Source organism: Chelonoidis abingdonii, chromosome 1 (genome assembly GCF_003597395.2).
Source record: "Chelonoidis abingdonii isolate Lonesome George chromosome 1, CheloAbing_2.0, whole genome shotgun sequence".
NCBI classification, from domain to species: Eukaryota; Metazoa; Chordata; order Testudines; family Testudinidae; genus Chelonoidis; species Chelonoidis abingdonii.
Genome location: NC_133769.1, coordinates 66,620,995 through 66,637,617, shown reverse-complemented (window position 1 = coordinate 66,637,617; position 16,623 = coordinate 66,620,995). Strand labels below are relative to the sequence as shown.

Below are 16,623 nucleotides of genomic sequence, written 5' to 3'. Positions count from 1 at the left end.
TTTTACAATATACCCTGCACAATCACTGTATGGTATGCCAGACATCCAGATACCCAGCTGGTATAAATGAACATAGCTCCATTGAAGTCAATGGCATTACAGTGATCTGCACTAGCTGAGATCTGGCCTGAAAAGCTTGAATACTAATTGTGACAGGCACACCAAAGATAATTTTCGTGGAGCTCAAAGAGATAGGCACACCAGGGTTTTTGCAGCTGCAGGCAGGGGGTGCCCACTCCTCCTTCTCCCCCTCCTTGGCCAAGCATTGCCTCTTCCTCTTCTTCAGTGCCACCCAGTTGATTTGACTCTGTGTATGTGAAAGGACTGCTTGAAGACCTGGACAGAAGTCTTATAATGGTGGATGGAAAGGCACAGTGTCATCATGTAAAATATAATACTTTATAAGACCAGCCCAAGGGATTGCAGTCCCTGAGGCACATTTAGCAGGCTTCTATAGTTGGATGGAGTTTACAAGAAGTGAGATAAAATCACCCCTTTCATAAAACCAACAGAGATTCTAGAAGAGGCTTTGAAAACAGGGTCATTTCCATTTTCAGGGATACATGGTTGCCCTAACATGAAATGCAAAATATTGAAGTAGAACATGGATTGCATGAATATTTTCAACACTTCCCCTGGCAATACAGCATGTAAACATACAATGGACACAATGACCTAATTCGCAGAAATACTGTGTATTACTATATGTGGGGAAGACGGAAATTTACACATGGCTACAGAAACTGAATTCAACTTATTATCTTTACTTCAACTAAAAATAGCAAGGCAGCGTCATAAGAGCAGACTTAGTCAACACTTCTTATCTGAGAAAGTCATAAGTAAGTCTTAAAGTGGAATTTGTTCTATCCTGTATCCTGAAAACTTCCCCCATAAGCGACAGTCTGAACATGGGGTTTGAAAGAGTGCACATACACCCTTCCAAACAATTTTGCTTACTACTGATCTTAGGACACTTTCAAATGCCATTCTTCCTATTTTCTGCTCTTACTTCCTTCTTGATCCAGCCCCCAACACTTTTAAATAGGTTTTAGGGATGTCTCATGGATATATCATTCTATTGATCTCCTTTCCCCAACCTAGTCAGAGATAAGAGCCCTGTCCTGACCTGCTGTCTTCCACATGCTCTACAGAGTGAGAATGTAAAAGCAGATGTTGCTATTTAAGGAAAAGATCAGGTTAGACTTGAGACAAAACAGGGCAGGAGAAGAAGTCAGAGTGAAGAAATTATAGTCAAAAAGGAAAGTGCCTAAATAAAAGTGAAAAATATTTAAAGAAAAAGAGTAATTGACACCATTTAATCAGTTATGCTTCTAGTGCTCTGTTTTGTAAGATATTTTCCCCTAGTACATTTAAAAGAGGTTTAGTTTTAAGTTATCAGCCTGCTTTTGAAAAATCTTGGCTGAAATGTCTAATTCAGCTCTTCATGTGGAATAATAGATATTCAAGGGAAAATTATATATGCTCACTGAATTTTCATAAGAAAACCAACTATTTTGTCTCTCTGTGAACTACTTGGGTAACCTTTTGGAAAAGGAGGAGCCTATACAGGAAGGATGGGCTCCACCTAAAATCAAAACAGCACCAGACTGCTGGCTTGTGAAATTAAAAAGGACAGAGGAATTTTTAAGCCAATAAGTTCAGAGGAGCACACAATTTGGACAGAGACAGTCCTCTGGGGAAATTTTATTAAAGGGGACACTCCATAACCTAGTAAAGAGGAGAGGATAGAAATTGATAAAGTACAGGTAGGAACTGAAGAGAAACAATCAACTGAAAAAAAGTCCCATTCAATTACATCAAATGAAGGCAGACAACTAAATATTAATTAATTTTATAAGTGCATGTATACAAATGCTAGAAGTCTGAGCACTGCGATGGGTGAACTTGAGTGCCTGGTATTAAATGAGGACGTTGATATAATAGTCATTGCAGAAACTAGGTAGAATGATGATAATGAGACACAGTAATATCACGCTACAATATGTATAGGAATGACTGACGGGGTCATGATGGTGAGAGAGTGGCACTATATGAGAAAGAAAGCAGAGGTCAAATATAGCAAAAATCTTGAATATTTTTTAAAAAAACAAACTTAAATGTACCAATAGAAATTCCATGCTTGAATAATAAGAGTATAGAAATAGGAATGTACTACCAATCACCTGACCAGGATGCTGATAGGGAGTATGAAATATTCAGGGAGATTAGAGAGGCTACAAAAACAGAAAGCCCAATAATAATGGGGGATTTCAGCTATCCCCATATCAATGGGATACATGTTACCTCAGGACAGGATGCAGACACAACATTTCTAGACACCATTAATGACTGATTCTTGGAGCAGCTAGTCCTAGAACTCACCAGGGAAGTGGCAATTCTTGTTTTAGTGCTAAGAGGCACACAGGATCTGGTTCAACAGGCGAATATAGCTGAACCGCTTGGTAAAAGCGACCATAATGTAATTAAATTTAACCTCCTTGTAGGGAGGGAAATACCGAAAAATCCCTCCACAGTAGCATTTAACTTCAAAAAGGGGAACTACACAAAAAATGAGGAAGCTAGTTAAACAGAAATTCAAATGAGTAGTCACGAGTGAAATGTCTGCAAGTAGCATGGACATTTTTAAAAAAATACAGTAATATGGGCTCAAACTAAGCATGTACGTCCAATTAAAAAAAAGTAAGAGGACCAAAAACTTGCCACCATGGCTAAACAATGCAGTAAAAAAGAGGCTGTTAGAAACAAAAAAACATCTTTTAAAATTTTGAAGTCAAATCTACTGAGGAAAACAGAAAGAAGCACAAACTCTGGCAAGTCAAATGTAAAACTATAATTAGACAGGCCAAAAAAGAATCTGAAAAGAAACTAGCAACAGACACAAAAGCTAATGCAAAAAATTTTTGTAAGTACATCAGAAGACAGAAGCCTGACAAACAATCAGTGGGGCCACTGGATGATTAAGGAGCTCTCAATGAAGACATAAAGCCATTGCAAAGAAGCTAAATGGATTCTTTTCATCAGTCTTCACCGCAGAGGATGTGAGGGAGATTCCCACACCGGAGCCACTCTTTAGATGGCAAATCTGAGGAACTGTTCCAGACTGAGGTGTCAGTAGAGGTGGTTTTGGAACAAATTAAATAGTAATAAGGGTATGGCTACACTTACATTTTTGCAGCACTGGTAGTTACAGCTGTGGTCGTACAGCTGTGTAGGGCCAGCGCTGCAGTGTGTCCACACTGACAGCGACCAGCACTGCAGTGTGTCCACATTTGCAGCATTTGCAGCGCTGTTGTGGAGTGGTGCATTGTGGGCAGCTACCCACAGAGCACCTCGTCCCATTTTGCGCGCTGTGGTTGTGGGAAGGGGACGGAAGGGTGTGGGTCATTCCGCTTCCTGTTCCAACGACCTGTGCTGCATTGCGCTTCCATCCCATTCAGCACCGTTTTTTGCCACGTTGGCGAGTCTGCCACATGATTTCAGTGGGAAATGGAGCCGAGCTGCTGAGGATTTTGCTGATGAATGTCGCCAGCACATCACGTCTGGCAGTTGAGCTATTCCTTCATGCTCCAAAGTGACAGTGAGGAGAGCTCAGATGATGAATCGATTCGGCTGACGCGTCGTGACACTAAATTGCTTGTGGCAGTAACGGACGTGCTCTCAGCACCGTGGAACGCCGCTTTGGGCTCGGGAAACAAGCACTGAGTGGTGGGATCACATCGTCATGCAAGTCTGGGATGACGACCAGTGGCTGCAGAACTTTAGGATGAGAAAAGCCACTTTCATGGATTGTGTGCTGAGCTCGCCCCAACCTGCAGCGCAAGGACACGAGACTGAGAGCTGCCCTGTCAGTGGAGAAGCGCGGGTGGCTATTGCAGTCTGGAAGCTGGCAACTCCAGACAGCTACCGATCGGTCGCAAACCAGTTTGGAGTGGGAAAGTCGACCGTTGGAATAGTGGTGATGCAAGTTTGCAGGGCCATTAATCGCATCCTGCTAAGAAGAACCGTGACTCTGGGGAATGTGCAGGACATTGTGGATGGCTTTGCACAAATGGGTTTCCCTAACTGTGGAGGGCAATAGATGGATGCATATTCCTATTCTGGCACCACCCCACCTGGCATCCGAGTACGTTAATCGGAAGGGGTATTTCTCTATGGTTCTCCAGGCACTTGTGGATCACCGTGGCGTTTCACTGACATTTACACAGGATGGCCTGGAAAGGTGCATGATGCACGCATCTTTCGGAACAGTGGCATGTTCAGGAAGCTGCAGGCAGGGACTTTTTTCCCAGACAGGAAGATCACAGTGGGGGACGTCGAAATGCCCATTGTGATCCTTGGAGACCCTGCTTACCCGTTAATGCCTTGGCTCATGAAACCGTATACAGCGAAGCTTGACAGGACAAGGACCGTTTTCAACTACAGGCTGAGCCGGTGCAGAATGACTGTGGAGTGTGCTTTTGGCCGTTAAAGGGAGATGGAGAAGTCTCTACGGGAAGCTAGACGTGGGGGAAAGCAGCATCCCAGCGATTATAACCACGTGCTGTATCCTCCATAATATTTGTGAAGGGAAGAGTGAAACCTTCAGTGATGAATGGACCTCCGAGGGTTCAATGCCTGGAGGCTGAATTTGCACAGCCAGAGAGCAGGGCTACTAGAGAGGCCCAGCACAGTGCTTCAAGGATTAGGATGCCTTAAAGGAGCAATTTGAGGCTGAAAGCCAACAGTAATGTTGGGTGCCTTCCACAGCAGTTAAGTGCAGTGGTTGCAATGATTGCAGTGCCTATTTTTTCACTTGTGGTACAGTATGTTACACTTTCTGTAATAATAAAAAACTGTTTTAAAAGACAAGAAATCCTTTATTAAAATACAGTACATAAAAACAGGCAGGGGGGTAGGGTGATGAGCAGTAAAGTCAGAGGTTTGAATATGTCTTCCTTGAGTGTTCTGCAATGCCTGCTGCACTTCAGGATTAATATGCTGCATGGTGATGGGGTTGAGTGCATAGGGTAAGGGTCGTAGTTATCAGGGCTGTTAGGTGAACGTATGGTGTTGGGGGCAGCTGGTGGTGGTAAGAACCAGGATGCTGGAGAAGGGTGTTTTGAGGAAACAGTGGGGGGCACAATGGGTTGAGCTTTGGGATGGGGAGGAAAGGCACGGTAGTGCTCTGCCTGCATGGCTTAGCATTGACTGCATGAGGTCTGTGTGGCGTTCCAGGATGCTTAGCAGCCGATCTGTGCTTCTCTTGGTACCAATTCCTTTCTCTTGGCAGCCTGTTCCTTTTTTCAATGCTTTCCTTTTTCCCTCCAGTCTTGCAACTTTTATTATCTGTGGAATACAGATTCATAACTGCTTTCACCAGCTCCTCCTTATTCTTCTTGGTTTTTTTTCTTAAGTTTCGTAGTTTTTCAGAAGTCTGCGCTGATGGAGCAGTACATCCAAGGTCACTTTAAAAAAAACACAGAGAGATAAACTTTTACTACAGAGCCTGTATTGTTTTAAGACTATTTGTAGCATCATTTACACATTGCGAGCATAGCACACAGAGAGCCGCAGCTGCAGGAGAGATGGTGAGTTTGCCCACACGCGGCTCACTTGGGAAGGGGGGGGTCTGCCACGTGGCTCACCTGGGAAGGGGGAGAAATAGCTGCTTGACTCTGGAATCCATGGGGTTTCTGTGACTTGTGGAAGCAAAGAGCAGCTACAGGGAAATAGCACTTAACAGTATCCCTGCATTTTCCACAGAATTTTAACCTCCCCGATATCTCGCTGCTCCGGGTCACCTGGGAAGGAGCGGGAGGCTCTTCTACAGCTATGTGGATTCCGCCCTGGCCCTAGGCAGCTTGCCTGTGTGCAGCAATGGTCCCCCCACCCCTCACGGCACAATGGCGCGGACGCATTAGCCTGACTGGGACAAGGACCACGGTGGCTCCCCTATAAACTTGCTGAAGCGCATTGCACACGCTCTGGCTGAAACTTTTGAAGAGATTACAGAGGCAGATTACCGCGACGTGATAGACCAAATCAATGGGCTATTCCACATCTAGGCATGCTTGCAGGCAGCCATAGCCCCCTCTCCCAAAACATTTCCATCCTTATAATAAAAGCTTCTTACCAGGGAACAGGCTCCTCTGCTAGTTCCTCACTACCAAGTCCCAGCGGCTGCGACTGCTAGCTTCTTCCTGGCTGGAAAATAGCTCCTGGCTGCATGACTCCTGGGAGTCTCTAAACACCTCAGTAGCCTCCCTCTCGGGTTTCCTCTCACCCTCACCCCCCTCCTCTCCAGGTTCTGAACTGTCCATCGTGATCCTCGGATTGGCAGTGGGGTTACATCCAAGTATCGCATCCAGCTCCTTGTAAAAATGGCAGGTCGTGGGGGCAGCACCTGAGCGGTGGTTTCCCTGACGTGCTTTGCAGTAGGCACTCCGCAGCTCCTTTACCTTAACCCTGCACTGCACCGGTCCCGGTCATAGCCCCTGTATTGCATTGACTTTGATATCTGGCCGTAGGTATCATAATTTCTACGGCTGGAGCGCAGCTGTGCCTGCACAGCTTCCTCACCCCAAACACTGATGAGATCCTGCAGCTCGGCAGTGCTCCATGCTGGGGCTCGTTTGGGGCGTGGAGGCATGGTCACTGATTGATTGATTGATTGCACTCCACGCCTCACTGAGCAAACAGGAAGGGATTTTTAAAATTCCCGGGGCATTTAAAGGGCGGGTCACCTGAGCCCAGGGCAGTGGAGTGCGAAACGATGACCAGAGAGGCTGAAAAGGTATGCTGGGATACCTCCTAATACCCTGGAGGCCAATTACAGCGCTGGTGAGTGTCCACACCTGATGAGCAGCCCTGCATCACCAGCGCTGGATTCGCTACACCGTAGCAGACCAGGTGTACAGCCAGCGCTGCAGACAGGGAGTTGCAGCGCTGGCTGAGCTTTGTAAGTGTGGACACCGAGTAAGTTGCAGCGCTGTAACTCCCTCACCAGCGCTGCAACTTGCAAGTGTAGCCAAGGCCTTTGTCACAAGAAACAGATGGTGTTCACCCAAGAGTCCTGAAGGAACTCAAATATGAAATTACAGAACTATTAACTGTAGTATATAATCTATCACTTAAATCAATCTCTGCACCAGATGACTGGAAGATAGCCAGTATAATGCTAATCTTTTAAAAAGGCTCTAAACACTGGCAATTACACACCAGTAAACCTAACTTCAGTACCAGGCAAACTGGTTGAAACTATAGTAAAGAACAGGATTATCTGGCACATAGAAGAACACAGTATGTTGGGTAAAAGATGACATGGCTTTTATAAAGGAAAATCACACCTCACCAATCTGTTAGACTTTTTTGAGTGCGGTCAACAAGCATATGGACAAGGGCCATGCAGTATACAGAGTGTACTTGGATTTTCAGAAAACCTTTGACAAGGTCCCTCACTAAAGGCTCTTAAGCAAAGTAGGCAGTCAGGAAATCAGAAGAGAAGTCCTGCTATGTATCAGTAACCAGTTAAAAGACAGGAAACAAAGGGTAGGAATAAATAGTCAGTTTTCACAATGGAAAGACGTAAAGATCAGGGTCCCCCAAGGATCTGCACTGGGACCAGTACTGTTCAAAATATTCATAAATGGTCTGGAAAAAGGAGTAAACAGGTAGCATCTTTGCTGAAGATACAAAATTACTCAAGATACTTAAGTCCAAAGCACTGCAAAGAGTTAAAAGGATTTCACAAAATTGGGGAACTGCGCAACAAAATGGCAGATTAAATTAAATGTTCATAAATGCAAAGTAATGCAATGCACACTGGAGAACATAATCCCAGCTATACATACAAAACTATGGGGTGTAAATTAGCCATTACCACTCAAGAAAGTGATCTTAGAGTCATCGTGGTTAGTTTTCTAAAAACTTCTGCTCATATCTGCAGCAGCTGACAAAAAAGCTAACAGAATGTTAGGAAACATTATGAAAGAAATTGATAAGATGACAGAAAATATAACGGCATGTTGAATACTGCATACAATTCTGGTCACTTCATCTCAAAAATGATATATTAGAATTGAAAAATGTACAGAGAAAGGCAACCAAAATGATTAGCAGATATGCAACAGTTTCTGTAGGAGGAGAGATTAAAAAGAATGGGACTATTCAATTTGGAAAAGAGACAACTAAGGGGGACATGACAGAGGTCCTTAAAATCATGAATGTGCGGAGAAAGTGAATAAGGAACTGTTATTTACCCCGTCACATAACACAAGAACCAGGGATCACCCAATGAAATGCATAGGCAGAAGATTAAAAACAATATAAGGAAGTACTTCTTCACATAGCACAGTAAAACCTGTGGAACTCATTGCCAGGTTATGTTGTGAAGGTCAAAAGTACAACTGGGTTAAAAATGGGAATTAGATAAGTTCATGGAGGATAGCTCCATCAATGGCTATTAGCCAAGATTGTCAGAAATGCAACACCACACTCTGGGTGACCCTAAACTGCTAAAAGTTGGGACTGGACCACTTGATAATTGCCCTGTTCTGTTCACTCCTTCTGAAGCTTCTGGCACTGGTCACTATCAAAAAATGGACCATTGTTCTGACCCAGCATGGATGTTCTTATGTTCTTAATGGTCTAACCACCCGACTGGAGTATGGATAGACTACCTCCATGGGGCCTACATGAGCCTGCAGAATGAGGATCATTGGTTTACACCCACATCTGAATCTCCAATGCTGAAATAAAGAACTCAGATAACTCTAAAGTTATTTCACCAGCTAACTCCATGACTCTGTATTATAAAACTCATTTCCCAGTCAAGTTACTTATACTACCAGTCTCCAGTTTACTGAATTACTCTATTTAATTTTTTTTATGCTATCTTTTCGTTTGAATGAAAGTTAATTCTTAAAATTTTCTTACAAAGCTACTGTAAAGCCTGGAACATGAGAGATTACAGTGGATCATAATATAATATCTAATACAGAAAGAAGTATTGATAAATATATTTAATATACTCACTGGAATAAAGGAGTTCCACAGACAACACATTTGTATATCCCATAAGCTTTATGATGTGTGTATTCTCCCTCAAAGGCGCTGGAAAAACAAAAATGCTATTTTAAAAATCAGTAAGGGAATAGTGTTTTTTAAATACTATATTAGAGTGCAAAAAGCTGAACTCAAGGAGTTAGCTGTTGTTATTCTTTATCAACTGAAAAAATGAATATCTTCATTAATTTGCCTTAACAGTTACATACCATTCAGAAGGAAGCAAAACTTCACACAACGTCAAAGATAAGAGCACAAAAACCAAATGCTGTTTAAAACTGTTTGGCAATGTCCTAAAATTAGTAATTTTTAAACAATCTTTGTTTAAAATTCAATTAATCTTGAACATTTCTCTAGCTTTAGTCTTCAAACAATTTTTTTTAACAATGATCTCAAATGTTCAACAACAAATAAAGCACTAGTGTAGTGGGTAAATGACACTGTTGGTTTGTTAGCACAGGATGGGCTGCCCGTGTGTTAGACTAGAGTATCATTAGTATCTTAGCAGAAAATTAAACAACTGGTCCATCATTTCAAGCTGCATGAGCCTTATATTTTTAGTCGAAAAGGAATATTACAGTTTTAAGAGAATATTTTTCTAAGTTAACAAACTTCAGGGCTCGGAGGTCATTCATCTAATACAAATCAGCTGTGCTAGTCCAACAAAAAGCCTATGTGCTCGGCAGCTTGTTTTTATTATCCTTTCACCCTTTTTATGAGGTCCAATTTTTTTTTATAAACAGGATTTTTAAGAATGACCTACTCTCCAATTGTTTGTGTGCATTAAATCATTTTGCTAATCATATACACAACAGTAAGTGATTGGGGTGGAAGGAGGTCTCATAAGTGGAGGCTCAGGTCCCACTGCCAGCTCATTTGTGGGGGGTGGGGTGTGCCAGTGATTACCATTCATTACATTCAGCAAACAGTATACTCTGGTAGGAAGAGTGTTGCCTATTAACTAAGACCCCATGTGTGGTAAAGAGCCCTTTCAGGTCATGAATGAAAACAAGCAGTTACATCATTAATACATTTGGATCAGAGGTAAGCTAGGGCCTTATGCCAAGCTCCATGGTATAAATTAGACAACAAAATGGTTAGACTTTGGCAAGTTGCCTTCATGCTGGAATCAGCTGAGAGAGACTATTCACTACTAACAGTTTGGAAGTGAGCACTTTTTTTTCCATCCAGGATTTAGGGCTAGCTTCCAGGGACTAAAACCATGTGAGGGCAGTTATTGAAAATTTTTGACATTCCTACCACAAATGAGCCAATAAATACCTTCTCCACATGCGCTTCAAAAAGAAATTGGAGTGGGATGGAAAGGAACTAAATTATGCTACCTTCTTTTTGCAGCCAAAATGTCTATACTCACAATGGCCACTTTCAAAATTTCAGCCTCCTGGCACAGAGCCATTTTCCTCATGGTTCTGCTCACTGTGATGCCTTCCAAAAAATGTACCTAAACCGCTATTACTTCCACACATTTTGTAGTAAACTAAAAACAGACGCTAAACATAAGCTCTGTGACTTTATAAGACACTTAGTGTTCATTTAATACACACACACACACACTCTCTCTCTCTCTCTCGCCTTGACCGCCACATGGCAGATGCCTGTCTTTTCAGCGGTGTTAATTTATAGGAATTAGTAAACAAGTGGAGAATTCTTGAAAGCAGTTGGAGGGGAAACAGCAGAAAGGGGAGGAGAGAAGGAAAGATGCCTATTTCTTCATGAATGTGCTTCCTTCAGCCTGCCTTACCTTTCAGTCCCTTTCTCCTGAGTGACATGGTACTGCAAAGGCGTCAGCCGCTTCCTCAGGTCCTGCTGGGAAAAGACCACCTTGCAGTTCTTTTTATCCCTACATGACCCTGAAAAAGGGAGAGGATATGAGAGAAGGAGTCTTTTTAGCTTAAATCTTGAATAATTGCTTTGGCTGACGGCCACAGCATAGCTTCTGCATTCACTTGTCAATGACCAGACCAGTCCCTAATGCAATAGAATGGCTCAGCTGAACTGCAGCTGATTATTTCTTCAAATCCAAGTTTTAAAAGAATGTTGCTCAAAAGCCAGGTGATTCCACTGGAGCAGTGACAATGTGCTACAGCCAAAGCCTTCTGTGTGCCATCCTAAACCTTTACACAGTCATTCATGAGAAGATAACATTTTCCTACCACTTAAAAAAAAAAAAAGTCAGCAAAAAATAATTCAAACGCAACGCTCTTTTCAAAACATCTACATTGTAGACATAAGGTAATGGGCATATGATGTTTAGCCACGATTAAGCATCCAATGATTCACAAGGTTTAAATATTATAAATCATTATACTTCCAATATGGTTGATTTCTCCATCATCCTTACATTTATTTTAACTTTATTTATTTTTGTCACAGTTGAATTATTCTTAGGGACTATGTCTTATAATGCAGATCAAAATATCAGCCCTAAGAGAAAAGTCATTTCACTATTCTAAAAACTGTGCAGTCCTCAAAAATAAAAGTTATCTTAAAAATTAGAACTGGGATGTATTAATTAATTTATTAATTAATTAAAATTAAAGCTGGCTCATACTTCCTTGAAAATTCCAGCCTAGGCTATGCCTAGTTCTACACACAAAAAGAAAATCTAAATGGTCTCAAGGCATTATTGTAAAAACACCATTCTTATAATGCAGAATCTGTAATTACTCTAGAAAATGATTCAAAAAAATTTTTTTTTGAGGAAGCCAGTCTGAGATTTATACTTTTCAGGACCCAATACTGGTTGCTCTGGTGAATGAAAACCAAAAAAATTACCCTAGTACAAGTGTACTGAATGTGGAAACAGCTTTACTAACCATATGTAATACTTCATCTAAAATAACTCTATTCAAGTAATTATAATATGCACAATTAGAAATAAACAGTCCTGACAAAAATATTTTTGTCAGCAATATATACACATAAAAAGTCCAATTGTGTTCCCAAAGTAGAGGGAACAGAGCTACCCATCTGTATGTCATTTAGTACAAGAGAAGCAATGGCAGGTTTAAATTACGTGGTATTGGATTGCAATTTCCTAACATTGGATGCTTTTCTGCTTTTTTACCTTGAGTCATTACTAAGAGTGTTCATAAAAAGTAGCTTAAAGCACAGATGCTTGCAAATCATTTAGGCAAAGATGTTTCTCCCCCCGCCCCTTCTTTCTCTCTCTCATAGTTTTATTCTTCCAAAGCAAAAAACGTTGGTCCCTACTTACTAACCTTGTCAAGTAGGTCCAAAGGAAAATTGAGAACATCTGATTGAAATAAATAATGCAAACATAAAAAGCTTGGCTAGTGAATGAAAGGTATTGAAAAGCAACTTCATTTCATAGATTGGAAATTACTTTTGATCTAAACATTCTTAAAAACAGATTGTTGTCTGAAACATCTCATTAACTGTGCTGCAGAGCCCTCCTGTTAATGGCAAGCTTTGAAAGAGCACGGCTATACTCCTTTGTTAGTTTCAATCTCATTTGGGAGGGGGATAAAGATTTCATTCCAGGTTTCTTTGTTTGTCTTTCAAGAACCACTAAAGAAGTATTCAGACAACTTTTGCAGGAATGTGCCCTGTGCTATGGCTTACAAATTATTTGGTTTTGGTGCACTTAAAGGTCACCTTCCAAATTAGCAAAATTTTCCTACATCCTGGCTTTTCAACCTTAAATGTAAATATTGTTTCCTAACTGTAAGTGAGGTTTGTTCTTTATAACATTTGGTTGCTTATTTAAAGATGTCAAACTCTGGAGATTTTTATTCTCAGCGTGTGCTGTCTTCTTGTACTAATAAGTCTTCAAAGGATAACTAACAGCAAAAAAGTGTATGCATTACATAAATAACTCAATGTTGCATTATGCAGCTCAATAAGAAATTGCCTGAGTATTACAAATCCTAAATCTTATATTTTAATATTAAAAAGCAGCCCAAATTGGGCCGAGTTTTATAGACCAACACCCCTTTATTTTTTTTAAAACTTGCTCAAAATTATTTCTGCTTCCAAAACTTCATCTCATTCCTTAACATTAAAAAAAAAAAACTAAGCATATCTCAACTTTGAAAAATCATAGAAAAGTTGAGTGTTTTAAAAGAAAATCTCATTTTAAACTCTTACAATCATTCCTTAAGTGGGTACCCTGATTTTATCATTTTAGAATCATAGCATTCTTTACTGGGTATAGTCACCAGTATACAGGAGGAAATTTCCATTTCACTGTATATCCTTTAATCCACAACCTTGCAATCAGAAGTAGGAAGTATGTTATAAGAGATTTTTCCCTATTGTTTTTATAGTTACCTGAATGTTTTACAAGACAGACAAGTATTTACATGTACAGTGAAATCTTGCTACTCTGCACTGGTGCACACTGCATACCTACACTGGAAAGCGATTTTCAAGGTTTGCAGAGCATTGGGCAGCAAAATTATAATGCTGTGCTGCAACCCAGTTGGATGAACCTCATGTCATCGCATAACCCAACCCTCAGATCTCAGGAACATCCTTAAGCAGAGCTTTGACACTTACGGTTTAAATGTTCATGGCAAACTGATAGACCAGTAAATTAACCAAGCCTGTTTCATGTTGCTTTGAATGTCAGAGACAAGGGGTAATATGGTGTATATCCATTGGCTACCTCCACCACTTGCTAGTTTGCAGTGGGTCTCCCTGTTAGGGTGAATTAGTGAGGTTCTAGTGTTTTAAGTTCTTTATTTAGGCTCCAGTTCAGAATAGCATTCCTATACAAGGGAGCACTTAAAACATATACATAACTTTAAGCATGTGCTTAAGTATTTTCCTGAATTGGAGCCTTATTTTGTAATACTATGTCATGTCAGATTAGCCATCCCCATGCAAAACATGCACAGATGCAACATCTTTACTTTGTGGCTTAGAGTGATGCTATCACCACCATTGGTTTAAATATGATGACAAGAAAGAGGCAGCAAACTAGAGAGGGAAAAACGCTCACTCTGCACTAAAATAATGCCTGTACTCCACACTGCAAAGCTTATATGATAATTTCTAAAGACAATTGTTTGTGTGCACTTTAAACAAAATTAACTTGGGGCGGAGGGGGGGAGAATCAGTGGGAAATGCAAGATGAAATATAGGGAGTATGGGAAAACAATTATGGATGGATGGATCATTTCTTCTATGGTGATTATGCAATAAATAGCAACTAATAATGCAGCCAATATGGTACCCATACTGATTATGAAAAACTATCAACAGTACAGAGCAAGAGCCCAATCAAATCACCTTACTGTTCATAAAGAAAACAGAATGAACCTGTCCATCAGCCCATGCCTGTCTTCCTTGTGTTAGTTCTCTCAACAAGGGGTCAGTAATGAGGATGAAACAGGATGCCCATGAAAGTCTCTAAAACTTTAGAAGGTTTCTTAACTCCTGGCAAATCAGGTCTAAATTTGTGTGCTGCTTATTCATAAACTCTGCGGGTCAATGTGAACAAGAAAAATAATCTGCAGTTTTAAAATTAGCATGGCATCCACTTTGGACCAGTCATTTCATGAGATCATGAGGAGGGCAGAAATCTTAAACTTCACTCCAATTTTTGCCTCCTTGAAGTAAAAAACAGGAGAAATTTTAAATGTATCCTCAAGATAGTAAGAGTGCATCTGAAAATCCTGTTTTGGTTTGTTATACCTGTTTCTGCAGTGAGCTCCTTACATGGAGCTCCAGTGAAGTCTGTGGCAGGGGCTACAGAAGGATGGATGGAACTCAGAGACATACGGGCCCCAGCTGAATATTTACTGTTTATCCTTCCCTCTTCATTCTCATTACTGTTCATTATAAAGGCATTTTACATACAGCTGTACTTCAAGATCCTTTATGCTGCCAAAAATGGCAGCAGGGCTACCAAAGTGAAACGTGGCTTTCAAGGCTTCAAAACAAGTAGAGGCTTTTTCAGAGAAACTAATAATAAAACAGGAATGTCTATTTTAAGGCTAACAAATATGCATAAAATATCATTTTTGGATGTTTTACGATTCTGCATCTCAAAATGGCCTTTTTGAGGGGAAAAATTGCAAAGTACATTGGAAATAATTACCATCCTCACCATCACTTCTCTTGTTTTAGCTTGTTCCCTCAACTTGGAGCCCAGCACTATAAAATAGAAGTGAGCTGCAAGCATATACTGGTAGTGACCTGAGCACCTCACCTTGTTTCTAAATTCCTATTTTTGTGAAAGCTTTTCCAATCTGGGGTTCATAAATGGAAGACAAACACCACATATACACAATTTCCTTTGATTTACTTACAATAATAAAATAATAATAATAAAATACAAAAGAGCAGTAAGTTTTTCTTCAGATAGAGTGACAAAAGCTATCAGGCCATTATCCCGGCACTGTCATTAATCTGCTCCCCTGTGCCTGAGGACCAGACTTAGTGTATGACATACAGGTACTGAAACATTGCCTACTCATAGCTTTTTTCTTTAATACTCTTTTGAACTGTTTACAATTTTATCTTTGTTTTGTTGCTTCCTTTCTCTTACTACATTGAAAATAACTCACATTTCAAATGTCATATAAAATACTGTATATATCTCCTCTTTGTGCATGTGCATAAGTCCCATTCGCACTAATGGCCACGATAAGCATGCAATGAGTACATATTATTAAGACTTCCTGAATTAAATACAGTGAGACAAATGTTCCAGCACAGCATCACTGTATAATAAATCAGGCTTCCAGTTTCTATACTATTATTAAAAATTTCAAGCATGTGTCAGTGGGGTTAATCATATTTTTATAGAACACTATAGGTCTCAGTTCTGCCATTTAACCAGTATAGACAGCCCCCCGAGGACTACACAGAGCCCCACTGATTTCAAAGGGATTTCTGTGTGGACAGAGGAGTCTACTCATGCAGATCAGACTGCAAGATCTATGTCTAAGCAACATCTCCTTGGTTTCTCCAAAGGAGAAGGTATACATCTGTGGGGCAATTTACCTAGTACTGATGTGAAGGAATGCTGCCAGGACTAAGAGTTATATTTTTTTTAAAAACCAAATATCCTTACCCATACTACAAAACTTTTTATTTCATTTAAAAACTGAAATATCTAGTTCCACCATTTATGCTATTAGTTGACACTTTGCATTTCCCCCATCTTCAAAGAATGAAAATAGGCAGGTCACTTTCATTTTTGTTTAGTCTGTTTCTCTTTACCTTATTTAGCCTTAGCAGAATGCTCCAGAGTAGGAGAACGTTGGTTTGCTTTTTTGTTTTTAAACGAACACTATAGAAAGACATTTTTCATTGGAATTAAAAACAATTATGGAACATTTATGTTGTGAGTTTTTAAAACATTTACAATACCTAACTTTTGTTCTAGTTTGACCTGCCATCATTTTCTTAAGATGATAACTAAACATGCACGCTCAGGAACAGTAACAATGGGAAACAAATGAAATCAGATTCTTACTCAACATAAACCAATTCATCAGTAAACCTGTTTCCAGTCTCCATGCAAATCATCATTAAAATGGTAGGGCTGTTGATCATTCCAGTTAA

The 16,623-nt window shown here is 40.4% G+C and overlaps 1 protein-coding gene across 8 annotated transcripts in view; it reads right to left on the bottom strand.

The window, feature by feature from the left end:
• MSRB3 (methionine sulfoxide reductase B3) overlaps window positions 1-16,623 on the bottom strand; it is a 179,928-nt gene that overhangs the window by 85,327 nt on the left and 77,978 nt on the right. For 6 of the 8 annotated variants that reach the window (XM_075066211.1, XM_075066199.1, XM_075066196.1 and 3 more), the window contains 2 exons: window positions 10,826-10,934; window positions 9,034-9,111 (listed from right to left, as the gene is read on the bottom strand). The exons of the other annotated variants lie outside the window; for them this stretch is intronic. In XM_075066211.1, the coding sequence (XP_074922312.1) occupies window positions 9,034-9,111; window positions 10,826-10,934 (187 nt within the window). The remainder of the gene's footprint in view (window positions 1-9,033; window positions 9,112-10,825; window positions 10,935-16,623) is intronic. 8 annotated transcript variants of the gene reach the window in all.